At 41.5% G+C, this 22,579-nt stretch overlaps 4 protein-coding genes across 4 annotated transcripts; 1 reads left to right on the top strand and 3 right to left on the bottom strand.

The window, feature by feature from the left end:
- Window positions 1–8,957: 8,957 nt before the first annotated feature.
- Window positions 8,958–10,458, bottom strand: LOC141664850 (uncharacterized). The gene is made up of 3 exons (XM_074470804.1): window positions 9,972–10,458; window positions 9,420–9,706; window positions 8,958–9,323 (listed from the first exon to the last, which is right to left on the bottom strand). Exons 1-3 carry the CDS (start codon window positions 10,456–10,458, stop codon window positions 8,958–8,960), a joined length of 1,140 nt encoding a protein of 379 aa, XP_074326905.1.
- Window positions 10,459–14,988: 4,530 nt separating this feature from the next.
- On the top strand, window positions 14,989–15,907 carry LOC141667855 (uncharacterized). The gene has a single exon (XM_074474489.1). The coding sequence runs from the start codon at window positions 15,042–15,044 to the stop codon at window positions 15,723–15,725; it is 684 nt and encodes a 227-aa protein (XP_074330590.1). The 5' UTR covers window positions 14,989–15,041; the 3' UTR covers window positions 15,726–15,907.
- An 84-nt stretch (window positions 15,908–15,991) lies between these two features.
- On the bottom strand, window positions 15,992–17,492 carry LOC141667856 (uncharacterized). Its single transcript, XM_074474490.1, has 3 exons — window positions 17,005–17,492; window positions 16,717–16,879; window positions 15,992–16,554 (listed from the first exon to the last, which is right to left on the bottom strand). Exons 1-3 carry the CDS (start codon window positions 17,159–17,161, stop codon window positions 16,389–16,391), a joined length of 486 nt encoding a protein of 161 aa, XP_074330591.1. The 5' UTR covers window positions 17,162–17,492; the 3' UTR covers window positions 15,992–16,388.
- A 139-nt stretch (window positions 17,493–17,631) lies between these two features.
- LOC141667854 (uncharacterized) lies at window positions 17,632–21,715 on the bottom strand. The gene is made up of 8 exons (XM_074474488.1): window positions 21,074–21,715; window positions 20,815–20,935; window positions 20,591–20,701; window positions 20,215–20,387; window positions 19,754–20,092; window positions 19,076–19,198; window positions 18,408–18,990; window positions 17,632–18,308 (listed from the first exon to the last, which is right to left on the bottom strand). The coding sequence occupies exons 1-8, from the start codon at window positions 21,440–21,442 to the stop codon at window positions 17,998–18,000; spliced, it is 2,130 nt and encodes a 709-aa protein (XP_074330589.1). The 5' UTR covers window positions 21,443–21,715; the 3' UTR covers window positions 17,632–17,997.
- Between the last annotated feature and the right edge of the window lie 864 nt (window positions 21,716–22,579).

Raw genomic sequence — 22,579 nt, 5'->3', positions numbered from 1 at the left:
AGTTCTTCAATAGAGTACCTGCATCAAATAGGTTAGTAATAACATTCTCCATCTTCCTTGAATCTTCCAAAGAGTTCATCCAAGTAACATGTCAAAGATGCATTTTGTGTGCCAAGTAGAAGTTAAGGGCGCGCCCAATCATTCCTACATGTTCGCGCCGCCCTGTGTCATCAGCCTTTGATCTTTTCCTATTTCTTTCTACATCGTAAGGCGCGCCCTAAATTACTCACCATTAGGGCTTGTCCCAACTCTGTCCAGTAAAGCCAAGGCATGAGTCTATCAAAGCAATCATGTCCGAGTAATCTGTCCAAGGAGCCTTCCTTACTTAAGGCGCACCCTAAGGCTCATCATGGAAAATAATCCATTCAAGGAATTCCTCACCCCCTCTTCATTAATTGGGCGCGCCTCCCCATTAGGCATGAGGGCGCGCCTTTCAGGCATGATAACTACAACCGTCAATCAGCTATTCAGTCAATGGGGCGCGCTCTTAGGGCGCGCCTTCTATTTATGAAAAGTCAATCTTATCTTTTCTTAGATTTCAGGCACTTCTCCTTCGATTCTGCTCATTTTATTAATCTTAATCTGAATATTGTTTATACCAATTTTTGGGCATAACAACTACCCCCCAAATTCCATATGCTATTGAAAATGGGATTGGAATTTTTCTTCACCTTTATCAAAATCTGTATAAACAAATCTTCCAATACTTTTTACAGGGCGCGCCTTGAACAGGGCGTGCTTTCCAATTTTTTCCTTAAAGTTTCAATGATTTCATAATAATCAAATAAGGCGCGCCTTCAATAGGGCGCGTCCTAGAAGTTCAAACGGTTTAAAAGCAGTTCCCCTTATTATTAGGGATTCGCAATTGATGTGACTGATTTGACAGCTGTCATCTTTTTTACTATAAATATTAGTCACAATCAGTCATTTTTTTTCTTTTACTTTTACTCTCCCCCCTTTTTCTTACTTTCTCTTTCTTCCCAAAGGCTCCAAACCCAGCGATATTGTTTTGCTCGGAACCAGCCTTCTCTGTTACCACTCTCCAAATCTCTTCCAGTCAACTTCTTCTCCATTCTAAAAGGTACGACTGGCTTCTTGTATTTCTGAATTTCGTTAAGTAAATCACATTGCATGTCATGTTACCTTTTTATCTTCCATTTCAGTTCTTGATAATACACATAAAATGGTGTATGTATTTGTGTATGTATATGTGTAATTTCAAATTTTGTTGCTTTAGATCCGAAATCGTTAGGGTCTAACTTTTAAATTTGTGTTTTTGAGAATTTCAATCGTTATTTACAATCTGCACGTAACCACCTGTGCCTTTAGAATCCACCAGCAACTTGGGACGCGCCCTATCTTTAGCTTCTTATAATCTATACATGACCATAATAGGGCGCGCCTGTTATAATAAAACACATCCTTATTAATAGGCTAGGATTTTCTTTATGGAGCTCCTTCTTATGAGATGGTTTGTCTTAGAAAGGAGTTGACATAGATCATAGGAAATACTCTTCTCTTACACCTTCCACCTATCTTTCTTGTTTCATTTACACTTTCGTATCTCGTTCTTTCGCATAGGGCGCGCCCTTAAAATTTCTTTTGGTTTTCTTGACAGCTGGAAGACGAGGGCGCGTCCTCTCCTTTTCACCCTTTCAAGAATTTCCTCACAAATTTGGGGAGTTATTCGCCTCCAAACGCTTACTTCGATCCTCAACCCCCAAACGCCAACCATACTCCTGAATTTCTGAACCGGGTGGCGTGCCTTCTTCAAGATTCCAAAAAGGGTATCTTGATGGCAGACTCCTCAGATAGTTCTTCTACGGATAACATTCCTTTGTCTCGTAGACACGGGAAGCAGAAGCTGGTCCAAAAGGACAGATCCCCAGCCCCAGATAGGACAGAACTGGATGACGATGACTGGTTCAAGAGTTTGAATGCCAATAGGTATAGGGGGTGTTGAGAGGGGTGTCAACGTAGGTGCAAGACCTTCTAAAGTATCCTACAGGGCTGTATCCCCAACCCCATCTCCCCAACAAACAGAGTGCGCGCCTACTTCTCCTGTTCCTGAGGGCGCGCCTGAAGTAAGTGCATCACCTCTACGTGATGAAGAAAATTTCTTTGACGAAGACTCCTTCCAATTTTCCACCTCCCCTGAACCTTCTCCAATCCCCTTCCAACACTGGGAAGTTTCTGACAGTGAATTAGACTTTGATTGGGAGGAATTCGAACCATGCAATGAAGCTGCGAAGAAACGTTTCAGAAAGGAGCATGGGAAGCTTTTCTGTGTGGGGCTGTCCTCGGCTTGTTCAGATGAGCAACTAGGATGGCTCATGGAATTTTATGATATGGAAGGCATATGGGCGCGCCCTTTAAGCATGATGCGGCCCCATACCTTTAATTATGGGAGGAACTTTAAGATTCCTAGAATGGTAACTAGCCCAAAGCTGGTATCTTTGGGTATAAGCGCGCCCTTACACCCCTATCTTAGGGAAGTGATAGAACTTTACGACGTGGCTCCACTCCAACTTTCTCCCAACAGCTACAAGTTTATTCTGGCCCTGTTTATTCTCTATACAGACCTGGGCTTCCCTCAACCTTCTATGGCTGAAGTTGCTTATTTCTTTAACCTGAGAAAATCTGACCATGGGTACTACTACTTGGTTGTAGACAAGCAACATAACAAGAAAGGTTTCTCCTCTGGCAAGCTTAGCCATGAAAAAGGCTGGAAGGAAAACTTCTTTTACTTATATGACGTTCCCAGAATAAGGATAAGATTCAACAAGTCACCAAGTAAGGGCGCGCCCTTTCCTTTTTTCCTTGCATTATCTCTATGTTGTTTGCTCTTTTTCATGTCTTTATACTTTTTCAGACAGACCAGTGGCCAAACCACTTAAGGGCGAGCCTAAAAAATGAGTTGAGGCCCTTCTCTGGGTGGCTACTGACAGGTGGAACCTGAAGACCTTAGTCACCCGTACTAATCTGATGCGAGTCGGGATCCTTTCTGACCAAGTAGGGACAAAGTGTAAATATGTAAAATTTAGGAAAGGTGCCCCTGTTTCTCGTATAATCGACCCAGATAGTGAAGAAGAGGCTGAGGAAGAAGAAGAAGCAGACGACAGCTCTTTTCAGGGCCAAGACCCTTCAGGTTCAATCAAGTATAGAGTCTAGAGGCGCGCCCTCTTACAATTGGCGCGTCTTAGCTTCTTTTCTGTTAGCTCCTGTATTAGCTTACTAGATATAAATACTTGTTCATGTGGTCGATCTTTCCGCCCTTTAGGGCGCGCCTTTCCACTCTAGGCGTAGCACTTTATACATGTTTATCAATGTTATCTTTATCAATTGCCTTTATTTATTACTCTGTTCAGCACTTTTAACTATCACGTTCAATTAACATGTTCTGTGTTTTATGCAGAAATGGCTCCTCCAAGAATCCCCAAATCTTTTGGGGCGCGCCCTGGTGACAAACCTAGGCCCAAGCCAAAGAAAGATGCTCCTGCAGCACAGGCCTCCATTCCAACTTCTGCTCACATTCCTCAAACAACACCTATTCCAAAAAGGCCCATAATTGATCTTACAGAGAAACAGGGCGCGCCTAAGAGGCATAGAGCAGAGGGCGCGCCTTCTGGCTCTTCTGATGCTTTGAGCGCTCTTGGCCCCATGGGTTCCCTTCATGTTTCAGATGAAGAAGTGGAACAGTGGCAAGCCATGGATTTGGGAGATGCTGCTCGTGCGTCTATAAAGGCATCTTGTCAGTTGTTCATCCACTCCACTCGAGTGGTGGACAAGTTACTTGAGGAGGGGGCGCACCTAGAGAGGCTGCAGGGTGACAACAACATTCTGAGAAACACCCTCAAGGACAAGGATTTTTCGCATGCTAAGGATATCAAGGCCAAGGATTCTGAAATCTCCTTTCCCAAGGATGAGGTGGTCAATCTCACTTCTCAGCTAGAGATTGACAACAAAAAGGCTACCTCTCTCCACACTGAGCTTGGTACAGCCAACTTGAGGATTGAGTATCTGGAGGAGCAACAGAAACTGGGATGGCCTGATGAAAAGAGGGAAATGACTGATGAGGCATTTGCCAGTGGTTTCCACTTCTATAGGGTCGGTTTGGTGGCCAACGATCCTGATTATTCTTTTGAGAAGTTTGGAGAAGAGACCGTCGCTGAGATGGTGGAATTTAAAACGGAGCATGCTGCTGAAATCAAGGCAAGGAGGATAGAACTGGGGTTAGAGGAGGAAGAAAATGAGGGCGCGCCACAAGAGGACGTCCCCAAGGACGCGCCTGAAGCTGATCCCACTGTTCCTCTTCAGTCTATTCCTCCAACAGACCAGCCTCAGGGCGCGCCTTGATTTATTTTAGTTTAAATTTCAAATACTTCTGAGGAGCCAGCCCTCTTTTGATGCTGTGCAAAGTTGTATGACTTATTTTTCTGCTACTCTTTACTTTTGCATCATGACTTTTTTTATGGCTCAACGTTAATTTTATCTTTTCCCATATGCATAAAAATTTGTTAAGGCACTTTGATTTTTCCCTTGGCCATTTTATGTTTCCATGGATTATGTTACTATAGGGCGCACCCTTTAACATATTTTCGGGTTTTTTCCTTTTTATGTGATCTCAAAGTTATCATCGTATCATTAAGATCTAACGTCTTTTTTATCGTAGCGTTTAGATATGAGGGCGCGCCATATTACAAATAACACGTACTTTTTCTTATCAGTAATGCCTTTGCGATATTTTACTTACTTATCAGTCCAAGGGCGCGTCTTAATTTGGGGAGCTTTTGCCTTAGCTTATTTTGCTGGACATGTACATTTATTCCTTTCATCCTTGTATACTATGTTTATCTTGATTATGAAGCAGAAGTTATTAGATAGGGCGCACCTCAACATAGGGCGCGCCTCTGATGTTTTTCAAATGAGAAATTTCATGTCAAGCAAATAAAACAATTTGAAGTAACTTTTCCCTTTTATTGATAATGCGCTCTAGTGTATAAATTACACCAGTCCCATGGCTACTATGCTCTATGGGGAAATTATATGAAAATTTTTCTTCCTTCTGCTAGTTCCAAGGTTCGCAGTCACATGTACTACCCCCTAGGCTAGGAGGAATTTATTTGCTACTAGCCTATTACATGAGAATCAAATAAGAAAATAAGGGGACACAACCACACCCTACTGATAATACTTCCGTAAATGTTCTGTATTCCATGCTCGAGGAATAAGTTTACCATCCAGATCTTCTAAGCGATAGGTTCCCTTCCAGAGTATAGCTTTAACCTTGTACGGTCCTTCCCAATTAGCTCCAAGCACCCCGTGCTGAGCTATCTTAGTGTTAGGCATAACCTTTCACAACACAAGATCCCCAACCTTGAACGATACGGATTTTACCCTTTTATTGAAATACCTTGCGACCCTCTGCTGATATGCAGCAAGCTTTAATTGAGAGTTCGTTCGGGCTTCATCTAACAGATCCAAATGAAGCCTCTGGTTAACTTCTGCATCTTCCTCGATAAACACGTCTCTCCGGAGGGATCCAGCTCCTACCTTCACGGGAACCATGGCCTCATACCCATAAGTCAGCAAAAAGGGGGTTTCTCCTGTGGTCGATCTAGGGGTCGTATTGTAAGACCAAAGGACCATGGGCATCTCTTCAGGCCAATCTCCTTTCTTCTCTTCTAACTTTGCCTTCAAGGTATGTTTTATGATTTTGTTTATGGCTTCTGTCTGACCATTACTCTGCGGATGATAAACCGCGGCGAAGTCCTTTTTAATCTTTAAGTCCTCGTAAAGCTTCCTTAACTCTTTACTATCAAACTGCTTTCCATTGTCTGAGATGAGTTTGTAGGGGAAACCGAACCTGCATACTATGGAATTGAACACAAAATCCCTTATCTTCTTTGCTATGATCGTGGCTAGTGGCATAGCCTCTGCCCATTTGGTGAAGTAGTCCACAGCCACCACGGCGTATTTTACACCCCCTTTGCTTTGGGAAACTCTCCAATGAGATCAATTCCCCACATGGCAAAAGGCCAGGGACTCGCCAACGAGGTAATGGTGGATGTCGGGGCGTTGGAATAGTTGGCGAATCGCTGGCAACGATCACAAGCCCGGACAAAATTGAAAGCATCTTCTCTCATAGTCGGCCAGTAGTATCCTTGTCTGAGCACTTTTAATGCCAAGGAACCACCCCCCGAGTGATTGCCACAAACCCTTCGTGCACCTCTCTGAGAATATAATTTCCTTCTTCCATATCCACACAACGTAACAGTGGCTAGTTAAATCCCCTCTTGTATAGTACCCCGTCATATTCGACATACTTTGCGACCTGGTACCGAAGGCGTCGAGCCTGTAGTTTGTCTTCTGGTACAGCTCCTGTCCGAATATAGTTATAAATGGGGGTCATCCAGTTTTCTTGTGGGATTTCTTACATTTGAAACACCTCCACCTCCGGAATACTTGGGAATTCTTGGATTCCCAAAGGGATTTGTCCAAGTTGAACGATGTCCATCTGTGAACCCATCTTGGCCAAAGCATCTGCATTACTATTTTCTTCTCGCGGAACGCTTTCTAGCCTGGCATTTAAAAAAAAATCAGTAAGCGTTGCGCACATCTCATATATAGCTCCGTTCGCGATCCCGGGCTTAGAAACCTCCGTTGACCTGGTTCACAACTAATTCGGAATCGCTCCAAACTATCAAATTCACGGCCCCTACCTCCAGAGCTAATTTCAGACTGTTGATCAAGGCTTCATACTCAGCATCATTGTTAGTAGCAATGAACTTGAAATGGATAACACTCATCAAACGGTGTCCCTCCGGAGTGATCAAGACAATCCCGGCACCTGATCCATTATTGTTCACGGCCCCGTCCACATGTAATATCCACCAAGGGTGTGGGAGTTCCTGCCTCTTTTCATCTTGATGACTTTCTTGCGAGGTCGGTTCTGCCAACATTATGGCCTTATCATCAACTTCTGCATCGAACTCAAGTATGAAATTAGCCAGCGCTTGTCCCTTGATTACCGTGCGAGGAAAATATTCCAAATAGAATTGTCCTAGCTCCACTGCTCATTTTAACATTCTCCCTGACGATTCGGGTTTATGTAGAATATGCCGAAGCGGATAAGCGGTGCAGACTTCTATCCGGTGAGCCTGAAAGTATGGTCTTAGCTTTCGTGCTGCAAGAATAAGAGCGTACACTAGTTTCTCCATGTTGGTATATCTGGTTTCCGCATCCAACAACCTTTTGCTCACATAGTATACGGGCCACTGGTGACTTGCTTCTTCCTTTACCAATACCGCGCTGACGGAATATTCAGACACCGCCAAATAAAGAATCAATGTTTCTCCGTCTTCTGGCTTCGCCAATATCGAAGGATTTCCCAACTGCTCTTTGATTTTCAGAAAAGCTTCTTCACACTCAGGAGTCCACAGAAAATCCTTCCCCCTTCCTTTGATTGTCTTGAAGAATTCTTTGCACCTATCCGATGACTTTGAGACAAATCGATTCAGGGCCGCAATCCTTCCTGCCAGACTCTGTACTTGTTTGACGCTGGTGGGAGATTTCATGTCTAGCAGAGCTTTGATTTTTGCTGGGTTTGCCTCAATCCCCCGGTGGTTGACCATGAATCCCAAGAATTTCCCCGACTCCACACCGAACACACACTTCTGCGGGTTTAGTTTCATCTTATATTTTCTCAGAATATGGAACATTTCAGCTAAGCCGGCGATGTAATCTTCTTTCTTTTTCAATTTTACGAGCATGTCATCCACATACACTTCCATCGTCTTCCCAATCTTCTTCTTGAACATTTTGTTTACCAATCTTTGATAAGTGGCACCGGCGTTGATCAGACCAAATGGCATTCCGATATAGCAGTAGAGCCCTCTATCAGTGATGAAAGAGGTGTGCTCCTGGTCAGGCTCATACATAAGGATTTGGTTATACCCGGAGTATGCGTCCATGAAGCTGAGCAAAGCATGTCCTGCCGTGGCGTCAACCAACTGATCAATTCTTGGTAGGGGAAAACTATCTTTCGGGCACGCCTTATTCAGATCGGTGAAATCCACGCATGTTCTCCATTTGTCGTTGGGCTTTTTTACCAACACCGGGTTTGCTAGCCATTCTGGGTAGAAGGATTCCCGGATTAGTCCGACGTCCATGAGCCTATCTACTTCCTCTGCTAGGGCTACAGCTCTTTCTCCGCTTACGGCTCTTCGTTTTTGTCGAACCCCTTTATGCGTGGGGTCGATATTTAATCGGTGGCACATTATCTCTGGATCAATGCCTACCATATCAGAATGGCTCCATGCAAATACATCAAGGTTCGCCAAAAGAAATATTGAAAGACCCTCCTTCAACCTTGGTGCCAACTGGGATCCTATTCTCAAAACCTTACTCGGATCTTTTTCATCGACAGGGATTTCGATCGTATCTTCTGCTGGCCCCATCTTTTCCGTCGGCATTGGTATCCGGGGATCCAGGTCAGGCGAATCATGGATTTCATTGTCTTGTAGAGAAGGCGCATCCTCTTTAGGAGGAGTGTCGACTTCTTTAGAAGGCGCGCCTTGTATAGCAGGGGCATCAACTTCCTTGGTATGTTTTGCGGGTAAGGGTGCTCCTTCAGGGGGAAGGGCATCATCATGTTCGAGGCTTTGCAAGACATCGAATCTCCCTTCTAACCGTTCCCCATTGAAATCTGTTTGGACTACGGTGTCCATTGCCTCCTCTTCTTCCAACATCTCAATTCTGATTGTGTCTTCCAAGTACAACATTGTTGGGGGCAACCCGGAGGGATGCTCATCTTCTTGCTCAACATAATAGTGGACTCGGATTTCCTCGATTGGTTGCTCAATGCTTTTTTCTTGATCTACGTCCGAAGTATCTTCGGCATGGGAGTCTTTTCTAAAGCCTCTCATGGCTTTCCTGTAGCACTCCCGAGAGTCATACTAAGAACCCTTTATACTCCCTACCCCATTTGGCATTGGAAATTTGATGGTTAGGTGGTGGATTGAGGTGATAACCCTCATCTCCCGCAGAAAAGGTCGTCCCAACAACACGTTGTGGGACGATTCTTGATTCAGGACCTTAAATTCAAGCATCTTCGTTACCGACAATGGGCTTTCCCCCAAAGTACATGGCAGCCGAATCGATCCCATGACTCTAACTCCTGTGCCTGAAAAGCCATAGACCCACGAGTCTTCCCCCGACATATCCTGATCAGGTAGTCCCATTTTCTTGAAGGTGCTGTAGTAGAGGATATTTGTCGAGCTTCCATTATCCACTAAGGCTCTATAGACATTCTTGGTTCCGATCTGGATGGAAATAACCAGCGCATTATTGTGGGGATGATGTACCCATCAGGCATCCGCTTCTCTGAAAGTGATATCCATGGACTCACCCTTAAATACTTTGGGTGGCCGAGTTTCCACCCTATGAATGTCCGTGAGAGGCCTGAACCGGGCTTCCCTAGCGTATCTTTCTAAGGCTCGGTTGCTGCATTCCATCCCGGGATCTCCCCCGTAGATTGTTCGGATACTGCCATCCCTGACAAATTTATTTTCCTCCAGGGTATCATTGTTCGACCCACGCGGGGCTCGCCTTTCCTCTTCCTTCGCTCTGTCATCCTTGTGCTTCCTTACTTCCTTGACTACCCATTCTCCAAGGTATCTTTCCTTGATAAGCGCTTCGATTTCATCTTTTAAATGTCGGCACTCATGCGTGTTATGTCCAGATGATCATGGTATTCGTAATATTTTTTCTTGTCTTTGCTTTGCCATGATGATAAAGCTTCAGGTTTTCTAAATAACCCTTTATTTTTGTTTACTTCGTAGATATGCTCGATCAATGTGACCAAAGGCGTGTACCGGCTTGTTATGTAGTCATAGTTTGAGGGAGGACTCCATCCCCTCCTCGTGCTTGCGGTATTTACCCGGTCTGGGCTTCGACTACTTCTTCTGTACCTTGGGCTTGGAGACCTATCATTTTCCTTCCTTTGCTTCTCTGACTTGACTGTGAAGTCGGTTGCACCTCTGCCAGAGATTGTTCTATAGCTTTAAAAGATTCTTCCAAAGCGAAGACATCTACTTGAGTAGCCGGGTCTTTCCCTTGCAAGTGCTTCCAAAAGTCCGAGCCAACCCTTAATCCTGCGATCAAGAAGCTTTTTGGGGCTTCGTCTGATGCCCCCCTCACGCTAGTAGATTCAGCGTTGAACCTTTTGAAGTACGGTGTCAAGCTTTCATTTTGTCTTTGCCTAACATTGGCAAGAGTTGTGACAGAGGGCGCGTATCTCACCGCGGCTTGGAACTTGGTTAAGAACAGAGTTTTCATCTGATCCCATGAGGTGATCACTCCTGGCCCGAGCTTTTGAAACCACTGCTGGGCGCTTTCTCTAAAGGTTGCCGCCAAGAGACGGCATCGATCCAAGTCCGGGACTTGGTACACGTCCATCTCTATATTAACACGACCCAGGAATTCCATCGGGTCTGAGTTTTCGTGGAAACAGAGATCGCTAGTAGTGTTGCGATACCCAGCCGGCAACTGTGCCTATCTTACAGCCACCGAGAAAGGGGAAGGGATTTCAGCTGTGGCCGTCACCCTGCCTTCCAGGTGGTTAAGTAGCCTTTTTAGATCTCCCACAATGAAAGTTCCCACGCCTGGAATGGTCTGCATTTGAGGCTGCGAACTTTGGGGTTGTAATTGAGGTACCTCCACTTAATTCCCCCCGGGAGGGGCTTGCTGCTGGTACGTATTTTGGGAGTCTTCGGGTATCACAATTATTTCAGGATTTCGTCCTTGATTTCTCCCTTGATTTTCTTCCTGACCCTGGCCGCGGCCTCGAGCCGTACCGCCATCATAATTTTCTACGTCTATGTGATCATCATGTTCCGCATAGTTATAGCTGTCTGCTCGGTTATTCCAGCGGGAATCAAGGTGACCGCGGTAATTGTCGCGATGGTATCCCTCTAAGTATCATCCTCGGTCTCCACCTCTTCCCCTCCATTGAGGCCTCCTCCAACGATCGTTTTCATACCCACGACCATATCGATCTAGCGATCTGCGGAGAGGAGCTCTCTCATGATCGCGGTGCCGCTCCCGATTTTCCTGGGAATTCAGGGGCACACGCGTTGGATCGCGGTGCCACTCCCGATTTTCCTAGGAATTCAGGGGCACACGCGTTGTATCATGGGGCGTCACATCTCCACGATCAGCTTCTTTCTGCCATTCAAGTAACAACATTCTTAAATCATCGTCGCCCAAGCGGATCCCCAGGCGATCTTTCAAAGCTGCGAAGCCCCGATGTTGATTTTCCGGTATCGACTCCGCCTGTCTGCTTTCCTCGAGACTACGTCCAGACCAGTGCGGATGGGTGGCTCCCCAGTTATCCGCCCGCAAAATTTCACGACCATCAGCATCTTCTTCCACTAGCTCGATGATTGGGGATGTGTCATTGGAATAGTCCAGGCGCCGCGGGGTTATCGGCACACGCCCTCCTTCGGTGCGGCCATGGCCGGCTGAGGCATCCTTATCAGTCATGGGTGCTTTTCCAGGTGCATGAGTTGCATGGCCGCGGCGAAGACCCCTTCTGACCTTGCGTCGCTCCATAGTGCTCAACCTTGAATCGAAACCATTCAAAGCATCGCCCAAGCGATACAGTTATTCCAACAAATCGGCATTGCTGATGAGCACAGGTGGCTGTCCCCCAACATCCGGCATGGGACGATCAGTCATTGACGGAACGTAGGGTTCATATTCATAGTCGTGATCAAAATCTTCTTCAGAACTTCCATCATAAAAACTTCCATCACGATATTGAGACATCCTTCCTCCCAGATGCAGATCTTGATTAGCCCCTCTTTCTAGCGCCAATTTGTTGACGGAGGAATTTGGGAGCAACAAAGTTTGAGGTTCGTAGCCGGAAACAAGATCTGTGATGGCGGTTCTTCGTCGGAAACGTGAATAGTAACCGGTGGATCCGATGAACAGTATTCGTCGGAAAAGATGAACAGTGTTTGGTGGTGGTGATTATTGGGGGCTGAGATTGTTTAGGGTTAGTGGTGGCTCCTTTGCGCTCTCTCTTCTGACCCCTCACAATGTGCCTACGTACCCCTATTTATAGGAGATCAAGCCCACGTAGTTCTTGGGGAACAAGATACCTAACGGGCTTAGATTTTTTATCCCGAGGCCCATTAGGAAACGCACTGGAAACCGTCTTCTACTAGCTTTAGGAATGTCCGCCGATGAGGCCCAACCACAAAGGCCCAAGGCTCGTCCGCAGCTTCGAGACCTCACGGATGAGGCATCTCCCTGACCAAAGATCACCCTCCGCTACCAGCTGTTTCTCTAGTCCACGGACGCAGGTATAGCCGTGGTTCACCCCAAATGTTGGACGCATCCTTGTCCCCCGATAAGGAGCCCCTACCAGATTACAGGACAAGTGATCCCAAGCTTTTGGGTGCAAAGTGCAGGATACTCCGAAGTCTCCCAACGAGTACACCCGTTGACTACAGAGACAGAGCTCCCAAAACACACACCAAATTTCACCTCACATCCCCAATGAGGACACTCATTGACTACAGGAGGACGTCTTCAGTCCAGGCATACCTCTGGAGGTCTCTGACCACGGACACCGCTTTTCCTGTAGATGTGCTACAGGGAGGAGTTCTTCAATAGAGTACCTTCATCTAATAGGTTAGTAATAACATTCTCCATCTTCCTTGAATCTTCCAAAGAGTTCATCCAAGTAACATTTCAAAGATACATTTTGTGTGCCAAGTAGAAGTTAAGGGCGCGCCCAATCATTCCTACATGTTGGCGCCGCCCTATCATTAGCCTTTGATCTTTTCCTATGCCTTTCTACATCGTAGGACGCGCCCTAAATTACTCACCATTAGGGCTTGTCCCAACTCTATCCAGTAAAGCCAAGGCATGAGTCTATCAAAGCAATCATGTCCGAGTAATCTATCAAAGGAGCGCCCTAAGGCTCACCATGGAAAAGAATCCATTCAAGGAATTCCGCACCCCCTCTTCAGTAATTGGGCGCGCCTCCCATTAGGCAGGAGGGCGCGCCTTTCAGACATGATAACCACAACCGTCAATCAGCTATTCAGTCAATGGGGCACGCTCTTAGGGCGCGCCTTCTATTTATGGAAAGTCAATCTTATCTTTTCCTAGATTTCAGGCGCTTCTCCTTCGATTTTACTCATTTTATTAATCTTAATCTGAATATTGTTTATACCAATTTTTGGGCATAACAATCATCACATATATAAAAGTAAAATTTGACAACAATTAGATGAAAAATATCCAAATTAGAATTTCACCAAATTCAAGCAACACTTAGATTAAACAAATCGATTGAAAATGTAGCTTAATTTTTTTTAACGATGAGTTAAATCAAATTATGTTTTGGACGGGAAGTAAAATTAAATTTTCGTGCAGTGAATGAATTATTTTATAAAAACAATACTGACAGAGAAATTTGATGGCAAATTATGTTACAGCTGAACTCCGTCAAGTTAACATATCCTATACATTGTTGGATTTGTACTATTGTGTGGTTTTGAGGGAACTCTTCTTCTGTTTTCATCGTACATTAAAGTCCGAGCAACCTGATTTTAGTTAATTGCGCTATATTCGTTGACTATTAATTCGAGGATTTACCTAAAAACTAATAGGTCCGCCTGGAAGATATTTGACGCTAGAGAAGAGATTTTTAGCAGAAATATGACCCCTGAGAAAAAAGTTTTAGCTTACCTTAAATTGGATCATTATCAGTATAGAGATGCACAAAAAATCCGCATCCGAAAATCCCGTCCAATCCGATTTGGAAAAAAATTGATAAAAATATAATTTGAAAAAAACTCGGCCTGATCCGATTCGAACGCGGATCTTAACGGGCCACATATTTTTCAGATTTTATAAAGCCCGGTCCGAATCCAGTTGTTATGCATCTCTATATCAATCACCACATGTAATCATGCAAAGTACGCAAAAATTTCAAAAAAAAATCACAAAAAATAGCTTATAACGGACCGAAATAATCGACCACTGAAATTACATCATAAGCAACCAATATTGATTTACGAAATGATTGGGGCACATTATTCCCTTCAATGTCATTTCTGACCAACTCATGACCAACTCATCGTTGGCGGGCCAACCTAGATCTTTTTTTTTTTACTTTTCACAATGTTATCGTTATAATTACTTGTTAAATTAAGTTCCGTCCGGTGAAAAGCAGCCTTTGTTCTTAACTTTTTTTTCATAATTTAGGATAAAAACACTAGTTACATGGACAGATGAGTAATACCTAATAAAGTTTTTCCGTAAATGTTATTTTCTAAAGTTTAAACTTGTAATCTAAGTTAAAATTTATCAAAAAGATTGATTCTAAGTTCAAACTCACAAAGGCACACATGATTAATTCTTAACTAATTTGAAATTTATAAAATATATGAATTCAAGTTTAGTATTACATTCAACACTTAAATTTATAATATAATATATTAAAATAGCAAATTTTTAATATATATTCATCTCTACATGTTGTATTTTATTTGAGATAATGGGTATGATATTTTTTAACCAGGATCATCTGAAATTTCTGTGTCGGTCCCTGCAACTCATTATCCGTAACCGTAAGTATCATATACCCAGCACAAAGGCGGATTTAAATTTAAGAAAAAGTTAGTAAATTTATTGTTACATCCCTAACTGAAATATTTGTTGATACCACCCACAACAATAATATTTCTCTGCTGAGAAATTAATATATAAGGCATAAGCAGAGTGGGCGACAGCCAAATGCATATTAGTGGGACTGTATATAGCGTTGGTTAGTGTATTCCTAATGGACCATATGTGGGGACTCGGACTTGTCTTTTCATGCGCTGTACTCATCATTTCTGCGCATACAGTACTACTGGTTTACTCTGTTTAAGACCCCCAACAATTCCTATAAATAGGCAACTCATTTCATGGTATTTCCATCAGAGTTGAGATTTAAATCAAACTCATTCACTAATATACAAATGGCGACCTTTAAAGTTTCCTCTTTAATTTTTCTTGTTTTCTTAGGTTTGGGAATATGTTCTGCTACTCGAGCTCTCTTCACTTATGAAGAGACTGCAGCTGGATACACTCATGGTTCAGTGGATATTGGACTTGCTGCTGGTGGTGGCGGCGGAGGGGGTGGTGGTCATGGAGGTGGAGGAGGAGCTGCGTATGGAGCTGGAGGAGAGCATGGTGCTGGATATGGAAGCGGAGGTGGTGAAGGCGGTGGTGCTGGATATGGAGGTGGAAAAGGTCTTGGTGGTGGTGGTGGTGGAGGTGGTGGCAGCGGTGGTGGAGGTGGCGGTGGTTCTGGTGCTGGTGGTGCACATGGTGGTGGCTATGGAGGTGGTGAGGGTTCTGGTAGTGGAAGTGGTGCTGGTTATGGTGGTGCTGGGGGAGCTGGAGGTGGAGGTGGACATGGTGGTGGTGGCGGTGGAGGTGCTGGTGCAGGTGGAGCTGGAGGGAGTGGATATGGAAGTGGTGGTGGTTCAGGAGCAGGATATGGTGGTGCAGCTGGTGGTGGTGGTGGCGGTGGAGGTTCTGGTGGCGGTGGTGGAGGTGGCTATGGAGCAGCTGGAGGTGAATATGGGGCAGCTGGTTATGGAAGTGGTTCAGGGAGTGGAGAAGGTGGTGGACATGGTGCTGGTGGCTATGCACCATGAGAGAACATGCATCTTAATAATGTCATCAAATACTAAAATGAAAAATAAGAATTAATTATTTAAATGGGTACTGTAACTGTAAGCTATTAATGTATGATGCATGCATGCAATATGCTATGCGAAGAGCTTCAAAGTCACTATATATGTAACCTCTTCAAATTTATGAAGTTGTGTTTTAATTATGTGCATCTCCTCTACAATTTCGAACATAAATTTAGATTAAAAAAAAAAAGACTATCAGCCTCCAATTAGCGAATTTTAGAAATTGAAGTGACAAGGTTCTCCAATTCATGGCAAAATGTGTTACCTATATATTTATGCTATTAGTTCAACAATCACAGCAGGACTGGACCGCTATTATTCAACTTACAATAAATGTTATATTTGAGAATGGTACTTGTGATATGTCATCCCATATTCACAAATCATTCCCCATATTGAGAGAAATTGAGGAATAATTAGCAACATGGCTAGTTATTGTATTTTGCTTCAGTATTCTATATATATATATATATATAGTATTCTATATATATATATATATATATATATACTTGTTCCTTCCAGAGCGTGAGAGAGAATTTGAACAACGATTACACATTTCTTGTCTTGGGTAAAACTTACGGAAACTTTAGGCTTCAGGCATTTCGTGCTTTAATATGAATCTCAGCAAGTAGGTGCTGGTGCCTGTTGGGTGAAACTATAATCCGCATTGGTGTTCATACGAGGCCGGCCATTGAATAATTCAAACTCTCCACGATCATTCATGGCAACAACAATGTTGCAACGAACTTTCTGAGCATAGAATTGGATGTGTTTCTTGTCATGGTGCCTTGCATAACATTTAGATCAAACACTGGCGTGAATAATTATAAGATGAAGTTTTATGAATATAGTCTGTGTCTTTGTATTGAAATTTTCAATTAAACTGAATTTTTCAACAAAACATGGATGAGTATGATAAAAGCCTTTGTTGCAGGTAAATGTACGTTACCTGTCGATGACTAGCAAGGTAGGGTGCAGAGCTGCAATGCGCTCAACAACAAGTGACCTCAGAGGATGACCCATCAAAGTTATCACTTGTGGAATTACACCATTATTTCGGCAAAGATTGTGTATATTCATCATCACATCCTCAGACCATTTTTTGTAACATACTGACCAATAACAAGAAAATAATTTAGTCATAAAATTAACTTCTTGCACTCAGCTCAGAATCTATCTGCAGAATAATTTTTCTTACTGTCTAGCTAACCCTGTGAGTGAGTAGTTCAGTACTTACACGGAATATTAAGCCATGGCAAGACTTGAAGAATCGTGATGTCCCAAGTACCATCTGAAATGACGTGCTCCAGCACCCATGCAAGCAGTTCCATTGAAGGATCCTTTAATCCATCCATTACTATTAAAACATCTCTGGGAAGATCAACTGCTGCCATTTTACAAAATCAATTCCGTATTGTTGTTGAAAGCCTTTACGTTGGAGCAGAAGAGGAACTAAGAATATGGTATTCAAATCATTATATACATAGGAAGCTATTTGGAGTTTTCAAATATCGCAAACAAAGAGGTCGGTGCAAACAATAAAAGACCTAGTTCTTTTGGATAGCTGATGCCTAAGTTTGCGAGTACTACTAAGGCTAGTTGATGCTAAGTTTAAGCCTTGTAGGGGATTAGTTGAAGATTCAATATTTGAATCTTTACCTTGATGACAAATATATTCCTGAGAAGTTGATGATTTTGAGGTTACCCTCTACGCTAGAACGGGAAAAAATAACACTCCTTGTAAACCAAGCACCGCCAGTGGCACGGGTGTGTCATGAAACATAAATGTAACTAAAGAACAGAGCAGTTTCCAAAGAAGCTACGCTATTCTCGAATCATTGAAACATTCACAATCAATGACGAATTTTGGCGGGTAATATATCAAATAAACCTCTTGTAATTCTCTAAACAAGTCAACACTACAGTTAAATATCCTGCAAATGGGAGAAAATCTAGTTTAACTAAAGCTTTAAAAACCCTGCACCAATAACATTTTCCGACAAAAATCTATCACAAACTTGACATCCCAAAAGAGTACCACCAACCCAAGTTTAGCAACTTCAAGTCTTCAACAATGGAGAAACAAGTAAGCTGACATGTATCTAAGATCGAAAGAGCTATTTTGATGGTTCTATGATAGTTGCTCATCGACATTTTAATATCATCTACACAAGCCAAATGAGACAAAAATGTGTGTGTACATATATCCCCCCCCCCCCTAAGTGCCCAATCAGCGGAAACATCCAGCAGCCAAAGGTCGTGCTAATGACCTCAGGCTAGCCTTTCTGTGAGCTGTTGAAGGACTGTCATCCTTATTAGGACTAACTTCCATTATTTTTCTTCGCTTATTAATCTGCGAATCTTCACTAAGTGACCCTGACATGGGATCCGATAACGATTTTCTTCTTGCACAGGGTAATGTTTTCAACAATCTCTCTGCTGCTTTTGTTTCTGAACTTTCAAGCTCTTTTTGCAACGGCTTTTTAGTAGGGACCTGGTTTACTAACTGGTGATGATTTGGCTTGCTATACGACTCGGCATCTGAAATTTACACCAATATTCACAGTTAATTATTAACCTTGCATAACATAATGACACGGACTTCTACAATTTATAAAGCACAATGTAAATTCTGAATACCTCCCGACTCATCTCCGTATATATCCTGGCTAGAAGATCTTGGTGGCGTTTGAGGGTTATCATTGCTTCTAACATCATCCTGATTTAAGCTGCATTCTTGAAGAACTGGGGGTGAAAATGCTTTCATCCCATCACAGTTGTCCTTCAGGGATATACTGGTTTCAGGTGGCAATGTAGGGGTCACTCCAGGAGTAACATTTTTGTCCTGAATTTCATTCACCGAGTCATCAATGGGAGAAGTTTCCCCAAGTGGCAACGTAGTACTCATTTTCCGTGTATCATCTTTGTGGTTGATGATATCAACCTGATCATCCCTTGATCTACTAGGAGACTCCAAAATATTACCAAGAGCAGCATCACTGGTTCCATTAACATCATGATGACAATTAGTTGCATGATTGGGATATGATGTAGGGGTGTCTGCATTATCTAACACCGACTTGGGTGAAGTATTGGAATTGTGTGGATTTAAGAGTGGTTTTATAGTTTCCAAGTACGTCGAAAACCATGGTGTCCCCTGCTTTGCATAGAACAGTAAATAAGCATCTTGAGAAAGAACATCGGCTTCCTGAACCCGAAACACCTATAAAGCAACAAAAATTAACATTCAGTGTAAACCATATCTAATATAATAGCTAAAGCTAAACAGTTTCTGTATATGTGCTAACCTTTGAGTCATCAAACTTGTACCAGGTGTCTGGGGAAGAACGGATGAAACAATAATAATGCCCAGAAGTAGCAAAGAATCCATCATGAACGACAATTGCATATAAATTATAACTCAGTTCAGCCTACATGGAAAATTTAGTACATCATTTACCACATAAAGAAATATGTAAAAACTTCTATAATTATGCAACTGATGAGCATAATATGTGGTCAAATTTCATGACGCCTTCAAAAGATATCAGTAAATGTATGCATGAATCTAGCCAAAATGTTTTGTTACAACATGTGCGCGTGAATACACAAGAATAAGAAAGTTTATAGATAAACAGTATGCACCTGTAGAGTTAATCATCTAATTAAAACAAGCAGAAATATAGTTATAGTACATTGAAACAGACAGGTTACTGTATTACATTGAAAAAACTAACTGAGACTTAAGGATAGATCGCCCATTATCACAAGACATAATGTATTATAATATTAAACACCATTCTCATTCAAAGATAAGAATGTTTCTTGCTTATGAGTGCTAGTAATCAGCATCAAAGCATAATAAATTTTACAGTAGAGATACAGAATGCTGCACTGATTTCCTGCGTAGTCAGGTAATGAACTGGTGACGATTTGATATCATTGACGACAATATGAATTTTTAAAGCAGGAGAGAAGACACTCACATCATTGTTTTGACCGCTATTAGTATAGGGCTGCAAGTCCAATTCCAGTGGGAACTGAATCAACTTGTCAATTTTCTCAACATATGAGCCATCACTCTTAAATCTCTTCAAGTGAAAAGCAGCAACTGAAGGAGTCTCCTCTAATAAAAGCTGCTTTTCAATTGACACTTCTTCCTTGCAGTTTTCACATGTAAACTTTGTTTCAGGATCCTCTATCTTTTCCAGCTTTGTAAATGATTCAAGAGCAGCCTGGAGGGTGATTACATCTTTAATCTCCAGGCTCAAATCAATGGAAGGCTCATAAGTATCAGACACATGATCACAATTGCAACACTTCAGCTGAAATTATATGCAACAAATAAACATTACCTCTACATACAAACATAAGAATAAAAGTAACCATTTAGACACCAGAGAATGTGTGGTTTAAATAATCCTATAAATTCCTGATAAATTATTACCTTGCTAACAAGACGGCCACCAAAAACCTGTTTGACAAAATTATCGTTCTTTTCACACGAGATCACCTCCTTCGACATTGAAACACTACAAGAGCTCTCGAGTCTATCAAGAAAACACTGCAGGAATTCATGAGCATCCTCCTGCTGATATCTCTGGAAACTAGAAGAAAAATCTATGGTAATCAAATTAAGGATCACAATATCCATTCTCTATTATTAGTTAACATGTCAAAAAAGAAAATGTTAATATACATGTATTTAAAATTCTATAACTTCCACCTTAAAAAATACAACAGTATTTTTTTGCCAAGTTCAAGTGTAAGAGTATCATTCATGCATGAAGTATAAACTACACAGAAACCTAAAAAAAGGATACAACTTAAGTTGTCAACAAGTTTCCAAGGGGAAACAAAGCCCTCTGTAGAACCCAGGGAGATTTCAACGTGGCCACGGAAAGCGCAGATCATACAAAACCCATTAATATTAACTGCAATCCAACACAAATTTCAAAATTTCAATTTACCTATAACGAATAATAAATTCAAAAATTCAATTGATTTCCTAAATCAAAACAACCAAATCCAATTTAAAGAATCTTACGATCACAAGGCGCAACATGATCATAGGTTCGAACACCCTCAACTAACGAAACAGTGTGCGTAAAGCATTGCACAATCGCATTAAGAAAGCAAGTATTTCCCAAATTCGCCAACCCTGCGCCCTACAAAAATCATAAATTTACACACACAATCACATAAAAAGCAAAAAAGATACTCATAAATAAACTCACTAAGCAAACATGCATCACACATTATACATTTACATACAAAATCACACACATACAGTCAAGAAACCATACCACTGAAGACGGCTTCTCCTCGTACCAAACCGGAGAAAAAGAACTCCAGGGCCTGATCGTATCGAAAGCAGGCCAAGGCTCACCCCACTTATAACCCCAAGGCCGATACGAATACACCGAATAGCTATTAATAGGCGAAGGACAAATAAGATTACCATCATCATCAGATTTAGCATCAACCCATACAGAAGAATCGGAAGGATCAGCCATATCATTAACATTCACATAAACCTCGGAACCTTCATATAACTCTTCCTCATCATCATCATCTAGGGTTTCGGGTGAATCATCACTTAAGGACTGTTCAGAATCAACTGAATCGGGAGAAAGGGTCACATCATCATCACTGTTTTCGAAGTGGCCATCCATTGAACTGGTGAATTTTGAGGAAATGAATTGGAAATTAGGGTTTTAAAAATTGGGGATTTTAGTTAGGGTTTGTGAAATTGGAAAAATGGGGTTGAGAATTGAGGAAAATTAGGTGTTTGATGAATTGAAAAAAGAGAGGGAAAATGAAGCCGCCATTTATGATTTGTTTTCTGTGTGTATAGGAACTATACATACACGCACGCACAGTAAAATATGGTTTGGATTTGGGAAATGAAGACGACAGAAAAGTGAAGTAGAGAAAATGGGTCGGGTTTTTTAACGGAGATTCATGGGTCGTGAATATTTATTTATAAGAAGATTTCTTTTACTTCTTTTTTTGGAAAAAAAAAAGATTTCATAGTTGTAAAAGTGAATTGCCAGCTGTACACTTGAATTAATCTGCACCGTTTATAAATTTGTTAGGGTTTTATATAAGCACGATGAACATTGAAAAAAAAGGAATAGAATATAATAATAAAAAATACATATAAAAGGTATAAAAATTTACTCCGTAGCATTTAAGTCAAATTTCAAAGTGCAATATAAATATAGAGTAAAATATATACATTTCTTTAAAATATTATATATTTATCTTATATAAATAAACATGTCTATATAATTTACAATGGCTTTTTGAAATCAATTTTAAAAAAAATCTCTAAATTGTAAAAAAAATAATATTCTCAAATAGTGTCAATTTTTTTATAAAATATAGATATTTTTAAAAACTTGTGTTATAAATACTTTTACAATATTAAGGCTGAAATTATACATACCCACAAAAATAAGATATTTTGAAACTAATGTTGATTAATTGACATTTGACAATACACTATATTTTCTTGTAAAAAATAGAATATAGACCTTTGAGAAAAATTTACAATAGGAGAGACATCCTAACAAAAATTACTAAATACTATTAAATCAATGAAACATTCTTTGATCTAATAAATTATAAGAATTAATTGATTGTAACGCCTATATTTAGATAATTTAATAAACTATTCAGATTAATCAATTATAACACATATATCAAGGCGGGAGAAACCACATGTAGCGAATTCAATTAAATTGAATAAATTTGTCACAGAATCAAATATCCAAGTAAGATCGATGCAACAAAATTATGCAAAAAGA

Source organism: Apium graveolens, chromosome 6 (assembly GCF_009905375.1).
Source record: "Apium graveolens cultivar Ventura chromosome 6, ASM990537v1, whole genome shotgun sequence".
NCBI lineage: Eukaryota > Viridiplantae > Streptophyta > Magnoliopsida > Apiales > Apiaceae > Apium > Apium graveolens.
This window is presented reverse-complemented; position numbering and strand designations above follow the sequence as displayed.

Bases quoted from the DNA above. Each gene is read 5' to 3' on its own strand.
- LOC141664850 (XM_074470804.1), bottom strand. From the start codon at position 10,458: ATGGACGTGTACCAAGTCCCGGACTTGGATCGATGCCGTCTCTTGGCG. The intron at 9,707-9,971 runs GTACAGAAGAAG...GACATTTAAAAG, and splicing joins GATAGGTCTCCAAGCCCAAG to ATGAAATCGAAGCGCTTATC. The intron at 9,324-9,419 runs GTATTTAAGGGT...ATTTCCATCCAG, and splicing joins TGGAAACTCGGCCACCCAAA to ATCGGAACCAAGAATGTCTA.
- LOC141667855 (XM_074474489.1), top strand. From the start codon at position 15,042: ATGGCGACCTTTAAAGTTTCCTCTTTAATTTTTCTTGTTTTCTTAGGT.
- LOC141667856 (XM_074474490.1), bottom strand. From the start codon at position 17,161: ATGGCAGCAGTTGATCTTCCCAGAGATGTTTTAATAGTAATGGATGGA. The intron at 16,880-17,004 runs GTAAGTACTGAA...GTTATTGGTCAG, and splicing joins GCCATGGCTTAATATTCCGT to TATGTTACAAAAAATGGTCT. The intron at 16,555-16,716 runs GTAACGTACATT...ATGTTATGCAAG, and splicing joins ACCTTGCTAGTCATCGACAG to GCACCATGACAAGAAACACA.
- LOC141667854 (XM_074474488.1), bottom strand. From the start codon at position 21,442: ATGGATGGCCACTTCGAAAACAGTGATGATGATGTGACCCTTTCTCCC. The intron at 20,702-20,814 runs GTAAGATTCTTT...GTTGGATTGCAG, and splicing joins TCATGTTGCGCCTTGTGATC to TTAATATTAATGGGTTTTGT. The intron at 20,388-20,590 runs GTATCCTTTTTT...TGATTACCATAG, and splicing joins ACTTGTTGACAACTTAAGTT to ATTTTTCTTCTAGTTTCCAG.